General features: G+C 49.4%; 1 protein-coding gene across 1 annotated transcript in view; it reads left to right on the forward strand.

Annotated features, from left to right (window-relative positions):
* The first annotated feature begins 627 nt into the window (after window positions 1-627).
* TDRD12 (tudor domain containing 12) overlaps window positions 628-18,623 on the forward strand; it is a 44,097-nt gene continuing 26,101 nt past the window's right edge. Inside the window, 12 exon segments of the mRNA XM_044269320.1 lie at window positions 628-651; window positions 728-871; window positions 951-1,087; window positions 2,179-2,298; window positions 4,260-4,315; window positions 6,878-6,963; window positions 7,059-7,194; window positions 8,983-9,013; window positions 9,269-9,507; window positions 9,590-9,626; window positions 11,227-11,465; window positions 11,548-11,584. Coding sequence (XP_044125255.1) covers window positions 628-651; window positions 728-871; window positions 951-1,087; window positions 2,179-2,298; window positions 4,260-4,315; window positions 6,878-6,963; window positions 7,059-7,194; window positions 8,983-9,013; window positions 9,269-9,507; window positions 9,590-9,626; window positions 11,227-11,465; window positions 11,548-11,584 — 1,286 coding nt within the window.

An 18,623-nucleotide genomic window follows, 5' to 3' on the forward strand; every position in this document is an offset into this window, starting at 1 on the left:
TCTCTGCACACGTTGTGGTTTATGTGCGGAAAAACCACTGCGGCAAGTGAATGATATCTGACAATTTTAATGGACGGACACTTAGCTTTTGACCTGTGAAAATCCACAGCTCGTCAATGGTTTGTGCGATTCGGCACCTTCTGTAGAGTGGTTTTCCCCATAGACATCAATAGGACTGTGAACGTAAGCAGAAAATCTGCACCAAAACCACAATAAATAGTGCAGATTTATGCGTGGATTTCCTGGAGATTTTCCGCATACGAATCTACACTGTGTGCAGGTACCCTACAGGTTTTTTTGTTTTTTTAATTAAAAAAAGCAGAGCTGTGGAGTCAGAGTTGGGGCTACTTTTGGCTGGAGTCTAATTCAGAAAAGGTAACGAGTCCAGCTTAAAAAATTAAATAAAAAATTGTGACCCCCAATGCACGCGCACCATCCGTGCAGTTGCTGCAGACAGATCAAGACACATTCAACTTGAATGAATCCGTGATCCGTCTGTACCGCAAAAAATTAGAACATGTGAATGTGAATATTTTTATTTTTTTATAAATAGGGTTGATCTTGCTGACAGGTGCTGTTCTTTACAGATCAGAGACTTTCCCACATGCTTGTGAAGTTGAGAGAAACATGCTCAGCCTGTCAGTACTGAAGGTAAGTAGACTTTCGCTGATGCAGGTAAGTGCAGCTTAGTAGTCTGTGACCTGCCTGATGTGTGCTCCCTGTTTAGGTGGTGGACCCAAGCTGCTTCTTCTGCAGAACCCTGGGTGATGGCGAGGAGTACGAGCGGCTGTTTGCCCAGCTGAATTTCCTGTACAGCACAGCATACAGAGATGTGGAGGAGCTGAAGCCGGCGGCGCTGCCCGTGGGGGCGGTAATGCGCTATAAATTCCATAGGTGTGAACGCGCATCTGAAACCTGACCGTAGACACTGATTTTATGTTTCCTTTCAGTTATGTGTAGTTTTCAATCAAGAAATGAAGAGTTGGTGCCGGGCCATCCTGGAATCCTCCACTTGTATGGCGCAGGATGAGCTGGTGGATTGTTTCCTCCTGGATTATGCCCTGTTCTGTCCCATTACGAAGAAAAAGTAAGAGGCCGAGTAAACTGTACATATAGGACAAATGCACCAATCAGCAATAAAAATAAGGGTGCTTTTGAGGGTCATGTACTAACGTTCTGTGTCCGTTTTTTTTTGCATAGAAAAGCCACAAATTTGGTTGCAAATGCTGTAGCTGTTTCCGGCAGCCTCACCACTTTTCTAAAAAGTGGGTTTGAGGAGACAGGCCACTGGCAGGAGCGCCACAGCCCAACTCATTTATCAATATATGCATCAGAAAACTGGTGCAGTCTACACCTAATATCTACTCCAGCTCCTGCCTAGCGTAGGTTTCTGTTCTGTCCCCTTGACAGCAGAAGATGCCAGCATGAGCCTCTTAATAGATTTGTCGGATCATCAGCCAGTGGGATTTTTAGTAAGCCTGACGTGTGAAATGCCGGTCTTTAGTAAATGACCCCCAACTTCTTTTTCAGTGTACTTAATTCTATAAAACTGCCATAAAAACTCTGATTAATCTCACCCAGTGAGCACCATATCCCATTGTAAATAAAAAAAAAAAAGCTCTGGCGTGCAGCCACCACTAGGGGGAGCTCAGGACATATACATTTATACAGATACTATAGAACTTAATTGGAGCTGTATAAATATCTATGCAGTGAGCTCCCTCTGGTGGTGGTTTAAAGGGTTTTTCCACGATTTTTATACTGATGACCTATCTGATCATGTGATCGGTGGGGGTCCTACACCCTGGAAGGCTTCGGCGCTCCTGTGATTGCTGCAGCCTTCTCACAGCTTACCAAGCACAAGCCGTATGTTGTATAGCTGCTGTGCTTGGTATCGCGCTCAGCCCCATTGAAGTGAACGGGGTTGAGCTCGATACGAAGCACAGCCATTATACAATGTGCGGCGCTGTGCTGTGTAAACTGTGAGAAGGCCGCAGCAATCACCGGAGAATTGGTGCCTTCTCAAACTGCTGACCAGTGGAGGTGGCGGGTGTCAGACCCCCCACTAATCAGATACTGATGACCTATCCTGAAGATACAGTGGAGTAAATCATAGACATAGTGAATATGACAATTTCCTCGTTCATTCTATAGCCGCGCGTCTTTCTGTGTTTGCAGCATTCGGTTCCCTGTGGAGGAATGCCGGAATCTCCCATTTCGTGCAAGGAAATTTAAGTTGCACCACATTCAGCCAATATCTCTCCGCTTCAATGTCTTCGAAAATAAACTAGAAATGGGGTGAGTGAATGTGTAAGGGTGGACACCTCTGTGCCATTTTATAATTAAAGGGATCCTGTCATGTGGATATTTAACTAATTATATACAATCATTAACTACTAAAAAGTGCCTTAGATGTATTCACTTACTGGTGTGACAGATGGTTACCTCATAATATACACACAAAGATGCTGCATGCTAATGAGCTGATTTGAGTCCAGCGTGATGTCATTGAGTCCAGCGTATATTTAATTCAGAGCTATAGCCACTCCCCTGCCCACCTGCTGCTGATTCATATGGAAAATAACTGTCAATCAGCAGCAGGTGGGCGGGAAGAGTCAGGAGCTCATGAATATTCATGACTCATCATTATCAGCTAGAGCTTTTCAATACAAGATGTTGGATTGACTGGGTGAATTAAAGAAAGTGACCCAGCATTTTGCTAAGAAAATCAGTCACTTATTTATGTTGTCCTTAGTTAGGACACCATAAAACTGGTGACAGGTTACCTTTTAAAGTTGATATGCTTGTCCCACAAAAAAAAAACCCACTTAGCTCTTAGGGCTTGTTCACGCGACCGTGTGCTGCCCGTGCTGTGGACAGCAATTGGCGGTCCGCAATGCACGGGCACTGACCGCGGGGCAGCCGCATGCAGATTGCGGACCCGTTTACTTGAATGGGTCCGCGATCCTTCGATTCCGCAAAAAGATAGAGCAAGTTCTATCTTTTTGCAGTGCGGAGGCACGGAATGGAAGCACTCCGTAGTGCTTCCGTGGGGTTCTGTTCCGTGCTTCTGTTCCACACCGCATCTCCGGATTTGCGGACCCATTCAAGTGACACATGTATTGCGGGCCGCAATACGGCAACTGAGGGGCAACCGCCATGTGACTGAGCCCTTATCTGGAGGATAGGATGGAATAGTGGATACGTTTCTGATTGTTGGTGTCTGAACTCTCGTTCCCCCGACAGTGACAAGAACAGGGTTCTGTGTTCCCCTTGTCAGGCATGTCTGCCGTCCCATCGATTAAACTCTGGGACTGCCAGAGATAGCCAAGTGCTGTGCCATTCAGGAACTTACCCCCTATTCTGTTCTATCCTGAGGATAGGGGTTAAGTCTTAAGGGGGTTCTGCACTTTGTTTTAACTGACGATCTATCCTCTGGATAGATCATCAGCTTCTGATCGGCGGGGGTCCGATACCCGGGACCCCCGCCGATCAGCTGTTTGAGAAGGCAGTGGCGCTCCAGCAGCGCCGCGGCCTTCTCACTGTTTACCGCTGGCCCAGTGATGTCACGATTAGTATCAACTAGCCTGGGCTCGGCTAAGCTCTGTTCACTTTTATGGAGCTTAGCCCATGTCACTGGGCCGGCGGTAAACAGTGAGAAGGCCGGGGCACTGCTGGAGCGCCACTGTCTTCTCAAACAGCTGATCGGCGGGGGTCCCGGGTGTCAGACCCTCGCCGATCAGATGCTGATGGTCTATCCAGAGGATAGATCATCAGTTAAGACAAAGTGCAGAACCCCTTTAACATGGGACGACCCCTTTAAAGGGGTTGTTCAAGACTAATACAGACCTCCCAGAGTGTCCGACCATGTGGTGGTGATCATACTTGCCTGGTTCCTGCCATTGGGTTCAGTCTCTGTCAATCCCAGGCCGGCACTTCCTCTCCCTGCAGTGCTGAAAACAACATCCGTCAATGGGGGGGAACTTGTGTCCTGCTCCCCTTGCTTCACGACAGCTGTTAATGCAATGCAAGGGGAGCAGGTCACCGCTGAGGCCTGTGGTTGGCTGCAGCAGTCAGGTGTGTTCCCCCATCGACGGATGTTGTTTTCAGCGCTGCAGGGAGAGGAAAAGCCAGGAGCAACAGAGACAGAACCCAGCGGTGGGGACCATGTAAGTGTGAACACCACGCGGTTGGGCCACTCCGAAAGGTCTGTATTAGTCTTGGATAACCCCTTTTAACCATTTGTCTTTCTTTTATAGACAGGTAAAAAGATGGGACACTGCTGCAATCGATTACTTCAGGCAATTGCTAAGTGGTAAGGTCATATATTATTGTGTTAGCATTGGGGCAGACTTGATAATACCACTACATACAGTGTAAACTTATAGCCACCCTCCACCTCGTTCACATTAACCGGTGACTGAGCAGAGCACTTACCTGGTGATCTCATATTTTTAGCTGCATATCCCGTTCCTGGGCTCCTCTTCCGTCATCTAAGATGGTCACGCCACTTCTCAGGCTAGCCGATTCATACTGTGCTTGTGGTAGTCCAAGACAACTTACTGCTGCCCTCCGATTGGCCAGCGATGCTCATGTGAGCAGTGCTGGCCAATCCATGAGCAGGGCTGGACAAGCAGGAAGTGTCTTGGACTGCCATCTTGGATGAAATAAAATAAGCTATCTCCAATCAGGGACATTTAATGGTGTTGTGCAGTTTCAGGATATTGATGACCTATCCTCACGGTAGGTCATCAATATCAGATCGTCAGGGGTACGACTTCCGGCATCTCTGCCAATCAGCTGAGGCTGCGGTGCTCATGCCAGTTTACCTGCATGCGTCTGCCTTGTACTGGCAGTGCAGACTAATAACCTTCCCCCTACAATTGAATAGGACGGGGCAGTTGTAGTTACCCTGCACTGCTGCTGTAAGGGAGATGTCTGCAGGTAAACTGCACGAGCATCGCAATCTCTTCAACTAGCTGATCGGCAGGGGTGCGGGGAGTTGGACCCCTGATCGGCAGGGGTGCGGGGAGTTGGACCCCTGATTGGCAGGGGTGCGGGGAGTTGGACCCCTGATTGGCAGGGGTGCGGGGAGTTGGACCCCTGATTGGCAGGGGTGCGGGGAGTTGGACCCCTGATTGGCAGGGGTGCGGGGAGTTGGACCCCTGATTGGCAGGGGTGCGGGGAGTTGGACCCCTGATTGGCAGGGGTGCGGGGAGTTGGTCCCCTGATTGGCAGGGGTGCGGGGAGTTGGTCCCCTGATTGGCAGGGGTGCGGGGAGTTGGACCCCTGATTGGCAGGGGTGCGGGGAGTTGGTCCCCTGATTGGCAGGGGTGCGGGGAGTTGGTCCCCTGATTGGCAGGGGTGCGGGGAGTTGGACCCCTGATTGGCAGGGGTGCGGGGAGTTGGACCCCTGATTGGCAGGGGTGCGGGGAGTTGGTCCCCTGATTGGCAGGGGTGCGGGGAGTTGGACCCCTGATCGGCAGGGGTGCGGGGAGTTGGACCCCTGATCGGCAGGGGTGCGGGGAGTTGGACCCCTGATCGGCAGGGGTGCGGGGAGTTGGACCCCTGATCGGCAGGGGTGCGGGGAGTTGGACCCCTGATCGGCAGGGGTGCGGGGAGTTGGAGCCCTGAGGATCTGATATCAATGACCTACCCTGACACTTTGCAAAACCTTTTACTCCTTCAGTTGCTACCATGACATCTGAGGGCTCATTTACTGTCTTTTCCAGGTGATTGAATGCCCTGCCGCCAACCCCTTCCCCCCGCAAATGTAATTGTAGTACCCCATTGTATAAAGTTAATGCGTCATTTCACCGAGTACCCTCAAACAACAAACATTTTGTAATGTGTTTTCTCACGGGGACTGAAATAAAATCGCAGGGTTAGTTGTGTGGCTGGGGCGACTCTGGGAAGTCAGTGGCTGCCATATAGGTGCTCAACCCTAATGGCATTTTTTTTTTTGAAACAGAAAATCCATACTTACCTTCTCACCGCAGCTCCAGTCCACTGCGCTGGCTCTGCTGTGTCCATGTTCAGTCTTAGAGGTGAATGGAGAGGTGGCCGTGCATGTGCGATGCGCTCTACTTTCACTTCTATGGGATTTCCGAAAATAGCCAAGCGGAACTGCCATAGAAGTAAATTGAGGGCACGCCCACATGCACTGTGCACTCTCCTTGACTTTCGGGGTCATGTTCTCGAGATAGGTGGAGTTCCCACCTCTGTGGCCCTCTCTTGTCTTACTTTGGTGGCATAATCTAGACCAGGCATGCTCAACCTGCGGCCCTTCAGCTGTTGTAAAACTACAACTCCCATCATTCCATGCTGTAGACTTATAGCTGTAGGCTGTCCAGGAATGCTGGGAGTTGTAGTTTTGCAACAGCTGGAGGGCCACGGATTGGGCATCCCTGATCTAGCTATATACCACCACATGGAATATACTTACTCTACTCCCTGCGGAGCTCCTGGTCCCCCCACCGCCGCTGTTGCCTCTCCCTGTACACGGATGAAAGCATCCGTTGTCGGGGTGGGGGGAGCAGCCAATGGCAGACGGAGACAAGCCTCCCTTGCGTCCCCGCCTGCCATTGGCTGCTCCCCGCGACACCGGATGTTTTCATCCATGCACGGAGAGAAGCAGTGGTGCGGGGACCAGGAGCGCTGTGGGGAGCCAGGTAAGTATATTCCATGTGGGGCGCCCGGCACACCGGGGGACACTTTATACTTTTGGATAACCCATTCATTAATTCATGAAGCAAGTGTCAGCCATAGTAGCTTTCAAGGGGCGGCATTTTTTATGATAAGGCAGCTCAAAAGGATCCTCTGTCACCCCGCCACCCTGCCAATTGATCATTGTTTAGTAAGCCTTTTGTCATTCTAGTGGCCGCCAAGATTGAAGCCCAGCTTTGCTCAGTGGAGAATAACTGTATGGCCGTGTACCTGTTTGTGACTACTGCAGACTCAGTGGTAAGCGACAGTGGACTGGGCCATATAGCAATACTGAATAGAGACGTGCCCTTCAGGAGCCATTAGCACTAATTGTTTTGTATGTTTAATCATAGATTTGCGTCAATGATGATCTAGTGGTCAAAAAGTATGCGTGCTATGAGAAGGGAAATCCCAACGACAAGATTGAAAATGGCAGAGTCGGTATATTCTCAGCACCAACTCGGCAGAATTCATGCATTTCTGCTACAGGTAAACAGCCTCAGGATAGTGAGTATCCCTTGTTGAGTATTGCGACTAAATAAAAAAAAAAATAGAACATGCCCTATTATTGTCCACATTACGGACCAGGACAGGACATGTTCTATTAGGGGCCAGCACAGCTGGTATCCGTGTTTTGCGGATCTGGAATTTGCTGACTGCAGAACACCAACGGTCGTGTGCATGAGTCCGAAGTCCTAGAGAATCCCTTTAAGTTCTTTAAATGGAGCCATTGGTAAGAAAAGAATATTTGCTAAATTCACACCTCATGGCATTGTACAACTCCCAGCATCCTCTGACAGGAGTGGCTCTGGTGGAGATCTCTGCTTTTCAGTGCAGCTCTGCTTTAGAGCAAATGTGGAAATATCTCAAGTATTACACTACATTACAATTCTTTAAATTTATCATACTCTCTTTACTGGATTTAGACTACTTTCACACTAGCCTTTTTTCTTTTCCGGCACTGAGTTCCGTCACAGGGGCTCTATACCAGAAAAGAACTGATCAGGCATATCCCCATGCATTCTGAATGGAGAGTAATCCGATCAGGATGTCTTCAGTTCAGTCATTTTGACTGATCAGGCAAAAGATAAAACTGTAGCATGCTACGGTTTTATCTCCGGCGAAAAAAACGGAAGACTTGCTGTAATGCCGGATTCAGCATTTTTCCCCATAGGAATGTATTAGTGCATTCAAAATACCGGAATGCCGAATCCGTCCTTCCGGTCTGCGCATGTGCAGACCGGTAAAAATGTGAAAAAAGATACAAGACGGATCCGTCTGTCCGCATGACAAGCGGAGAGACGGATCCGTACTTGCAATGCACTTGTGATCCGGATCCGTCTCACAAATGCTTTCAGTCACATGCAGATCGGCGGATCCAGCAGGCAGTTCCGACGACGGAACTGCCCTCCGGATCACACTGCCGCAAGTGTGAAATTAGCCTTATGAGTATTATTCACACGTCCGCACTTTGGGTTCGGATCCGTTCCGCAATTATGCGGAACGGTGCGGACCCATTTATTTTCAATGGGGACGGAAAAGATGCGGACAGCACACAGTGTGCTGTCTGCATTCGCATTACCGGTCCGCGGCTCCGAACTTCCGGTCTGCGGCTCTGCAAAAAAATAGAACATGCCCTATTCTTGTCCGCAACTGCGGCCAAGAATAGGCATTTCTATTGAGGTGCCGGCCCAGTGTTTTGCGGATCCTCAAAACACTGCAGACGTGTGAACGGACCCTTAGGCTGTCTCCATTTGGAGCCTCTGTCAGTGGGGTCCGTTGCAGAGACTAATCCAACAGAGCATTGTCCCTTTTGTTATAAATGGAAAGGGCATGAGGGCCACATATGAAGAGTCCACAGCGGAGGGACATACAGCAGGGGCCACATTGGGGATCTCTTAGGCAATTGTGTATCTGTTCCTGCAACTGTCTTTTTAGTTAATGGTTCGCTTCCTCGCTATTCTCAAGAACTCTGCTGTCTGCTAACGTATGGACAGTCATCCAGAGGCAGAAAACGTGTAATGGTCGTGTCCAGCTGACAGGTGACTGGATCTGAGAGGGCGCTGTCACCCTGGACTGAGTCAGGCTGCAAGCAAGAATGTTCTTATCCGATAACAACAATCGGAGATCTTTAAAATGGCAATGATTGAAACACAAAGCATAATAGATAATTGATGTTATAAAAGTGTACAGTAACGTCCAGTACTTATACAGACTTAAGAGCCGATTACATAACCTATAATACGGTTTTCTCAATATGTGTTTGTTGTTTTGTAGATGTGACTGAGACGAGTCCTCTCCGTGGAAGGTATGGCAGCGTTCTTCCTATTCTTTTAGCTTCTATGTTGTCTGGCCTTTCAGTCAGTGGTAACTTCCAGCTGCAGTTTTCCATTCTTTTGAAGTGTAGACTTGAAGGCTGATTTTATTTTTTATTTTGCCTCAGTCTGTCTATCAGATCTCTCTCTGTCTATCGAATCACCATCCATCTGTCTATCTAATCTCTTATCTATGTGTGCATCTAATCACCATCTATCCCTATCTGATTTTATTTTTTATTTTGCAGGGAGGCAGCCATTCATTCCAGCAGTGATGCTGGGTCTTTACAGAGTGAAAAAGAAAAGTCATTAAACCCTTTGAGCAAATATCAAATGTCTGTATGTGAGAATGGACGTGCAATGTCTCCTCCACAAGACCAGCCACAAACTTTGTCAAACTGTCCCAAATTTAAGGTTGTGACCAGTCCTGACCCTTTGCTCCATCCCGTCCAGAGCAAGGCAGAACCAGCGCACAGGCCTCATACAGGTGCAGACGAGCTCCTCCATCAGGTCCTGTTATTTGCAGTCGGGATTTATCACTAGTAATTGTTGTTGCTTTGTTTCAGCAGAAGCTCCAATTGCTCCTACATTTGCTGGGACGATCAGGTATGGCTCTTTGCATTGTCTTTTCTTTGGCAGGGCCTGTAATTTGTAGTCTGCTTCTATAGCCTGGTCTATATGCATATGGAGTAGGTTCTTCCGCACTTATATCCGGAGAGCAGGAGGGAATTCATCATCCCACTTCTTGTATTTCTGGAAATGTGAGCAAACACATGTAGAAGCGACACATTCCCATGTCCGTAGGCTTCTAAGGTAAGGTAGTGTAGTTCCTATTATTAGATATTTTGGTTCATCTGCGCAGGGTCTGACTGGGAACTTAAAGTGGCCCTTGAAAAAAATACTAAAAGTGGCCCATTTAGTAGTTGGGTCCAAATTGATGGAAGATGGGGCCAGCTATACCTTATTGTGGCACATTATACCTCCCCAACAGAGCCAAATACCACAGTCCCTATCACAAAATACACCCGCCAGCAGCACAAAATACAGACCCAAAAATTTCCACTGGCCGGCTGTGAGGAGGGTTCAGGCGGCCTCCCCGGGCATCGGCCCACCGGGAAATTTCCCTGTAAGGTCTATGGCCGATCCGCCCCTGCATCTGCGCATTGAGCTTGTATTAGAGCTGCAGTTTTCACAGACTGGAGCAAAACTGATTTCAGATATTCCCCTTATGATAAAGTTTCCCCAATGTTTGTTTTTATGTTTGGTCATCTATCAATTTGTCTGTAAGTGTGGGAATTTGTCCTTCCATCTATCAAGCACTGCTAGTGGAGTAACTAATAGCCCGGATTGTAACAGATGACAGTATATTGTCGATATCCGGCCACTAGAGCCTTGTGTTTTAATGATTCCAGTCAGGGGACAGGTACGGCATTTTACATTGCAGTGTCCAAGTCTTTTCTTTGGCACGGCCTGTACTTTGTAGTCTGCTTCTAGAGCCGGGTCTGAATGTGCATAGGGAAGGCTCTTCTGCAGTTATATCAGGAGAGCAGACAAAGCTGTTCCTGTGCAGAATTCAATGCAGGAGACCAGACTCATCTATAAGAAGGGACCTAAAGTGAACGTTCCCTTTTAGGGTTGTAGCGGGTATCGAATTATCGATACCCAATCTATACTTTTGTACCTGTATCGATTCGATACCGGGATTTGACATTTACCGATAGTAGGCTGCGCAGCATAGTATCAGAGAACATGGAGCGTGCTGCTCTCAGCGTGCTCCATATTCCCTCAGCAGCACAGGGGAGAAGTCTCTCTCTCCCTCCCCTCCTGTGCTGCCAATAAGAAGAGAGAGGGGCGGAGGAGGGGAGAGGCAGGCTGTGGCCACTGCGCCACCAATGAAGATAAGTAACCTTTCAATACAAATACAGGAGGCGGGTGCCGGCGGCAGAATCACATAGCCGCCACCCGACCGCTATGACGGTGCTGCAATCCATGGCAGTTAAGCACTCAGGTGCCGCACCTGAGGGGTTAACTGCCGTGGATCGCAGTGCCCTGTCATAGAGGTCGGGTGTCGGCTATGTCACTCTGCCATCGGCACCCGCCTCCTGTATTTGTATCAAAAGGTTACTTATCTTTTTGGGTACTATCTATTCTAATCACCATCTAGCTGTCTGTCTGTCTAACATTCAGGACTGATTTTCTTTTGCAGGGAGGCAGCCATTCATTCCAGCAGTGATGCTGGGTCTTTACAGAATGAAAAAGAAAAGTCATCAAACCCTTTGAGCAAATATCAAATGTCTGTATGTGAGAATGGACGCGCAGTGTCTCCTCCACAAGACCAGCCACAAACTTTGTCAAACTGTCCCAAATTTAAGGTTGTGACCAGTCTTGACCCCTTCCTCCATCCCGTCCAGAACCAGGCAGAACCAGCGCACAGGCCTCATACAGGTGCAGACGAGCTCCTCCATCAGGTCCTGTTATTTTCAGTCGGGATTTATCACTAGTAATTGTTGTTGCTTTGTTTCAGCAGAAGCTCCAATTGCTCCTACATTTGCTGGGACGATCAGGTATGGCTCTTTGCATTGTCTTTTCTTTGGCAGGGCCTGTAATTTGTAGTCTGCTTCTATAGCCTGGTCTATATGCATATGGAGTAGGTTCTTCCGCACTTATATCCGGAGAGCAGGAGGGAATTCATCATCCCACTTCTTGTATTTCTGGAAATGTGAGCAAACACATGTAGAAGCGACACATTCCCATGTCCCTAGGCTTCTAAGGTAAGGTAGTGTAGTTCCTATTATTAGATATTTTGGTTAAAGTGGGCCTTGAAAAAATACCAAAAGTGGCATATTCTTTTAAAGTCTCCCCATCATACAGTTGATGCATATGGGTAAGTCTGTACCGTCCCCACATCCGGATAGAAGATATTTTATGCAGTTCTGCGTACATGTAATTGGGCCATATTACGGTAAACTTCGTGTACCCTTGTATCCCTGCTACTTTCCTCGCTTTCCACCAAACTTTGTGGATAACCTGAAATATCGGAATGTCATTCCCTGCTTTATCCAGGGATCCATCCTCTAACGCTGTTATTAATCCCCCCCCCCCCCCCACTAGAACTTGCACGATTCGCCCCGTCTTATTAATGCCCTCCTCCATCCCCCAGCTGCGTAAATGCTGTAATTGGGCAGCTAAGTAATACATCCATGGGTCCGGAGCCCCAAGTCCCCCATCAGTTTTTGGTCGACAGAGCGTAGCTAGTTTTATACGTGGGACCCCTCTCTTCCAGATTAAATCTCTAAATATGGCATTACCGTGACAAAAAAATCGGGTAGGAACCCATATCTGTGCATTATGCAACAAGTATAGGAGTTGTGGCATCAGTATCATTTTTAGAAGATTAACCCTTCCTATTACTGAGAGTGGCAGTTTGGTCCAAACCTGTACCTTCTGTCGGAATCTCTGCAGCAGCGGAGTCAGGTTCAGTCGTTCATAGTCTCTGACATCAACAGTAACATGGACGCCCAGATATTTAAAAGAAGTGACAAGTTGCAAGCCCTCCGTCTGGCAGCAACTGTCCCCATTGTCATCAGAGAGCAACATCAGCACAGACTTGGACCAATTAATGTTCAACCCTGACAGGCCGCTAAATCCATTAATAATGTTCATGGCCGCCGGAAGAGAGGAGCTCCATTCATCTAGGAACAAGAGCATGTCATCGGCATAAAGAGCTACTTTTTCAACTTGTCCATTATATCTAAAGCCCTGGACTGCCTGCGCTTCCCTAAGTGCCCTCGCCAGGGGCTCAATTGCTATTGCAAAGAGTAAGGGTGACAGAGGGCACCCCTGTCTCGTCCCTCTATGCAAATGGAAAGATCGGGAGAGAGCTCCATTCACCCTAATCTTAGCTGTAGGGGCGTTATATAAGAGTTGGATCCACTGGATAAAGGTTGCCCCGAAGCCCATTTTCTTGAGCACTGCCCACAAGTATCTCCATTCCACGCGGCCGCCGCCTTCAATCCGTGATATCTCCCCGCCTGTATGTTTAGGAATAAACGTCTGATCTTAACCGCAGTTGACATATTGGGCATGAATCCTGCCTGGTCTGAATGTATAAGCGACGTTATCACTGTATGGAGTCTATTCGCCAGCACTTTCGCTAATAGCTTCACGTCTACTCGGAGCAGAGATAGGTCTATACGATTCTGCCTTTAGGGGATCTTTGCCCTGTTTGAGAATGACAACTACGATCGCCTCATTCATACTAAGTGGCAATTTACTCTGACGCTGTGCCCCCTTAAGCACTTCCAGCAACTGAGGAAGCAAAATAGGGGCGAATGTTTTATAAACTTCGGTGGGCAAGCCATCGCTCCCGGGGGCCTTAGTATCAGACATATCACTCAGGGCCGCTTCTAATTCCTTGATTGTTATGGGACTATCCACAATCAACACTTGATCAGAGCTTAATGTAGGAAGCTGAAGCCCACCCAAGAAATGCATAATCTCTGGATCCCCTGCAGTAATTTTAGATTCATATAGGGATGAATGGAATACATGCATAATATCTAACAATTTGTTGTACACACAATCCCCTCGGCGTCACGGCGGCAGCGACATACGCAGAGGGCTGCTGCACTTTGGAGAGCAATGCCAGCAATTTACCTGTCCTTTCCCCTTCCTCAAAATACGATTGTTTCTGGAAAAAGCGTTTGTTTTTTGCTTTGAGAAGGAGTTTCTCATTCAGTTTACCTTGTGCTTCCTGCCATTGGGTTCTATACCCTTCCGTGGGGTGTATGACCTATTGTGTTTCCGCCTCAATCATCTGTCGTTCTAGTGTTTTTACCGTCACTCGGATTCGTTACGTTTTTTTTTATTAACCTCTGCAATAAGTATTCCCCTCAAAAAGGCTTTGATGGTATCCCAGACTATCAGCGACGAAGCTCCTGGAAGATAAAGGGCAAAAAAACTCTCTTAGCATGTCCCTAATATTTGAGACAGTGGGTATAACCGACAGCCAAAATGGATTGAATTTCCATAATGGCCTACCTCAGGTTCCGGGGGGTAGAAAGTTAGCAGACACTAATTTGAGAGAATGGTCTGACAATTGCCTAGTTAGATATCGGACATCGCAGATGCGGCAGCCCATTGCCTCATTCCCAAGAGCCAAATCTATTATGGACAATGTTTGGTACGTGCTGGAGCAGCAAGAGTACTGACGTGCCCGTGGATTGCCCAACTTCCAGAAATCCATCAGGGACGCTTCATCTAGAAATCTCCCAAAAGGGGTAAGCAGCCCCTCCGATTGTGACGTAGAAGTGGACAGTCTATCTCATGTAGGACATATTACGTTGTTAAAATCCCCCATTATCAGTGCTGGAGTATCAGGATAATCAGACAAAAAAGCTAGTAGCTTTTTAATTACAAGCTGAGAGTATGGCGGCGGTATATATACCCCACATATAATGCATGGGACATTAAAAAGTTTGCCATAAAGGAAGACATAGCGTCCATCTGTATCAATCCTCTGATCTATGCAGCTAAAAACCAGCTGTCTGTGGATCAGTATACTTACTCCCCTTGCATAGGAGGAGTAAGTAGCATGATAGCAATGACTCGCCCACCTAGGGGTAAGCAAGTGGGATTGCTCCGCAAGAAGGTGCGTCTCCTGTAGGCAGCAGATCGTAGGGTGATACACTAACACTCTCCATTATGGCCTTCCTTTTAATAGCATCCTTAACCCCTCGAACGTTCCAGCTCAGAAAATTCACTGGGTTAGCCATATTTACATATAGGGTACCATATCTTAAACGGATAAAGCAATATGCATTCCATAGGTTCCATTACCCATTGAGACAAATATACAGACCCGGGACCATTTTTCCCCAACTCCCCTTCCCCAACCTAGAGAACATCTCTCCCCTTGCTTAAAAAGTACCTGAATTCACTCTTTCCAACAGACCCCACCAATACACCTTAGTTTAACTGCCCACGGACCTTAGTACTATCTATTGGTAGAGCAAATTCCTTAACCCCCACAATCCCTGGTAGGGCGGAAATTAACGCTTCCGAGATTCACAACCTGAAATACAAACTGTTAAACAGTAAAGAATAGTGATACGAACAGCATGAACAACATCCTGCACTTAACCTCAGTTATTATTGATACGGACAATATTAGCAATGTTTGAAACTCTATGCATTTTGCATTACGCCGGCATCTTAGCTCCCACTAGTAACTTAACGCTGGAAGGGGCTGAATATAGACGCTTACAACCGCCTGCGTACTTCTACACAGCCGGTATTTAACACCCAGATGATACAATGTCAGCCTGTATTATAGACCTCTCAGTCGCCCTGATCTTCTTTTCTGCCCGAAGTTGTCTTTCATGACGGTCCAGCCATTTAGATGCCTCCTTCGGGTCTTCAAAGAAGCTTGTGGATCAAAGAGCCGCTATCCTAAGCCTGGCTGGATACAGCATAGAGTACGTTGCTCCCAGCTCCCGCAGACGATGCTTTACTTCCAGGAATCTTGATCATCTCTTTTGAACTTCCATAGAGAAGTCGAGGAAAAAAGACACCCTTTCTCGTGCTTTTTTCCATTGGGGGACACAGACCATGGGTATAGCTTAGAGGTATTAGTAGGAGGGACACTATGCAAATGAAAGAGCTCCTCCTCCTCGGGCTATACCCCCAGACTCCACCAGGAGGAACTCAGTCTTTGCTTAGTGTCTGGTGAAGGAGGTTGACACTCTCTGATTCTACTCCTTTTTGTTATTTTTATTCTAGATGGGGACACAGGTCGGCATGGCGCCTTCCTGGTCCCCCGTGGAGTGCCCGCCGCCGTCTTTGGGACGTTGCCTGGCTGCCTCCATTTCCCCCCAAGAAGATAAGTGGATCCGGGCTCGACCTGTTAGCTCCGGCATCCCACCAGCTGCTGGGACGCCTGCTGCCTACCCTCCTCCAGAGCACTGTTCTCCTGGATTGGAGTCAGAAGTCTGAAGAGGCGCATCCCTGCTGGTCTGGACATCGAGGGAGCATGCTGAGCAGATAAGTGTTGCACAATCCCTCCCCCTCCCTCTGTGTCTATTTGTCTGTGGCTGCCTGGGTGAGCTTGAAGAAGGATCCTGATGGGGCACTTTCTTCATTTTGGCACTGGAGTACTGGCATCTCTTCCCCTTAAACTGTGGGCTTCAGCGCTTCTCTCGTCGGGCCTTGGCTGCTGCGCTCCCTCAGCGCCCGCCGGCAGGCCGCTCCTCCACGTGGTGCGCTTATTTTCGCGCATATTTTCGCGCTCGCGCATATTTTCGCGCGCGCGCATATTTTCGCGTGCTTTTTTTCGCGCCATAATGATGCGTTAGGGGAGGCGGAGCCTCGGCATGCCGCTCTGACTCTCCTTACACCGGAGACTCTGTTTGCTCATGGCCGTGCAGCTCCTCATCACTCTACTCCGTTTTGTGCCAGGCAAGCTGGTAGCTCAGTGGTACTGCTGCTGTTGCCCCATGTCCAGGCTTTCTGAGTTCAAAGCCCCTTTCAGCCTTCAAAAATTGTTTATATTATTCTAGATGGGGACACAGGTCGGCATGGCGCCTTCCTGGTCCCCCGTGGAATGCCCGCTGCCGTCCTTGGACGCTGCCTGGCTGCCTCCATTGCCCCCCAAAGAAGACAAGTGGATCCGGGCTCGACCTGCAGCTCCGGTATCCCACCAGCTACTGGGTCTCCTGCTGCCACCCTCCACCAGAACACTGCACTCCTGGACAAGGAGTCAGAAGCCTGATGAGGTGCATCCCTGCTGGTCCTGGAGTCGAGGGAGAAGTTCTGCAGGAGCAGATAAGTATTGCCTGCATCCCTGCCTTACCCCCCTCCTCCACCCCTCCTCCACGTCCCTGGGGCCCGCGGTCCCCGCTTGGGCATCTGCCATGTCCAGCGCGGCCGCTAAATTGGTCTTAGTCACCAAGGCAACCATGTCCTTTAATCCTGTGGCGCTAACGACTCCATCTCTCTCAGTGGTCCCCACAGTGGGTGACTGACTACGAAGAGGCAGCGTGAGCGGCAGCATCCCACCTCGGATGTCTCTGTCTCTCCACCCCCCTCACCTCGCCGGTGGCGCTTGCGGACTGCTCTTCCCCCTCCCTTGGGAGAGTACTCCGAAGGAGAATTATCCGGCTCGGACGAGCCACGTCCTTTTTGGACTATAGGGCATTTTCAAATCCTGTGACGCCAACCACCTCTCTAAGTGGTTTTCCACAGAAGACGCCCGAATACTAACAGGGAGCGTGAGCAGCAGCATCCCTCCTCGGATGGCTCTGGCTCTCCCCCCCCCCCCCCCCTCGTCTAGAGGCGCGTTCGGGCGACTCTCCCCTCCCTTAGGGAGCGCAAGTCTGAAGGAGAATTTCCGGCTCTGATTAGGTCATGGAGCGGGACCCCTCGCCTAAGCTCTCCACCAGGGTGGCTGACTTAGTGGTGACTGTCCGAGACACCTTTATTCTCCAAGGGGATTCTCCTCCTTCCACTGGTCAGGAGTTCCCCCTTTTTCCGTCCAGGCAGTCGGAGACTACCATGTTCCCGGTCCATGAGGGATTTTTCCGCGGTCATGTCCAGGGCCTGGGGTGGTCTTAATAAAGTTCTCGACCACCCAGCGCATGAATATACTTTCCTTTCCCTGCTGACGGCGAGGAGAGGTGTCTCCTCCCCCTAAGGTGGATCCTCCGGTGGCCGGATTAGCCAATTATGTGGCCCTTCCTGTCTTAGTCAGTTCCTCTTTCCAGGATGCTGTAGACAGACGCATAGACTCTCTTCCAGGTCCTTTTTTCGCTGGCAGCGCGTCCCTGTGACCTACCTTTCACTCAGCAGGGGTAGCCAGTGCTCTCTCGGTGTGGTTACAACACCACCACCAGGAACTGGCGGTACGAGATGCGGCTACTAACACACTGGAGTTGGTTCTCCAGATGTCTCAGGCTTCTAACATTCTTTGCGAAGCTTCTAGGGACATTGTTTCCCTCTTTGCCCGCAGGTTGGCCATCTCTGTCACTCAGCGCGAAGAGATCTGATTGAAGGTGTGGGACGCTGACGCCTCCACCAAGCGTTCCCTTGCTAATCTCCCCTTTGGGGTTTCCAGGCCTTGTGGGGATCAGCTGGACGAGTTCGTCTCTGCATGCCTTTTGCCGTTTCTCATCTGGTAGGCCGTCGCCTGCTTCCTCCGCCGGGGGTCTCAGGTCGCCCGCAAAGAGGCCTTCCTTTGCACCAGCCTTCCCGGCACTAGAGGGCCCAGTCAGCCCGCCCTGCTGCTCCTAGGCCTATCACATGTCCCGATTGCGGAATCCCACCATCGATTCCTGCGCTTCGCCATTATGGGTCGACACTGTCAGTTTGTCGCCCTTCCTTCGGGTTGGCGACCACCCCGCGGGTCCTTGCCACGGTCCTGGACCGCTCATGGCGCTTCTTCGTACCAGGGGCATTCCTTTGCTGCCCTGTCGGGACGATATCCGGATAGAGGCCCCCCTCTCTACCGCAGACCACGGACAGCGTCCGGATCACTGTTCAGACCCTGGAACGGTTCGGCTGCCTGGTAACTTTCCCAAACTCCTGCCTCTTCCCGTCCCAGAGGCTCTC

This window comes from Bufo gargarizans, chromosome 10, assembly GCF_014858855.1.
Source record: "Bufo gargarizans isolate SCDJY-AF-19 chromosome 10, ASM1485885v1, whole genome shotgun sequence".
NCBI lineage: Eukaryota > Metazoa > Chordata > Amphibia > Anura > Bufonidae > Bufo > Bufo gargarizans.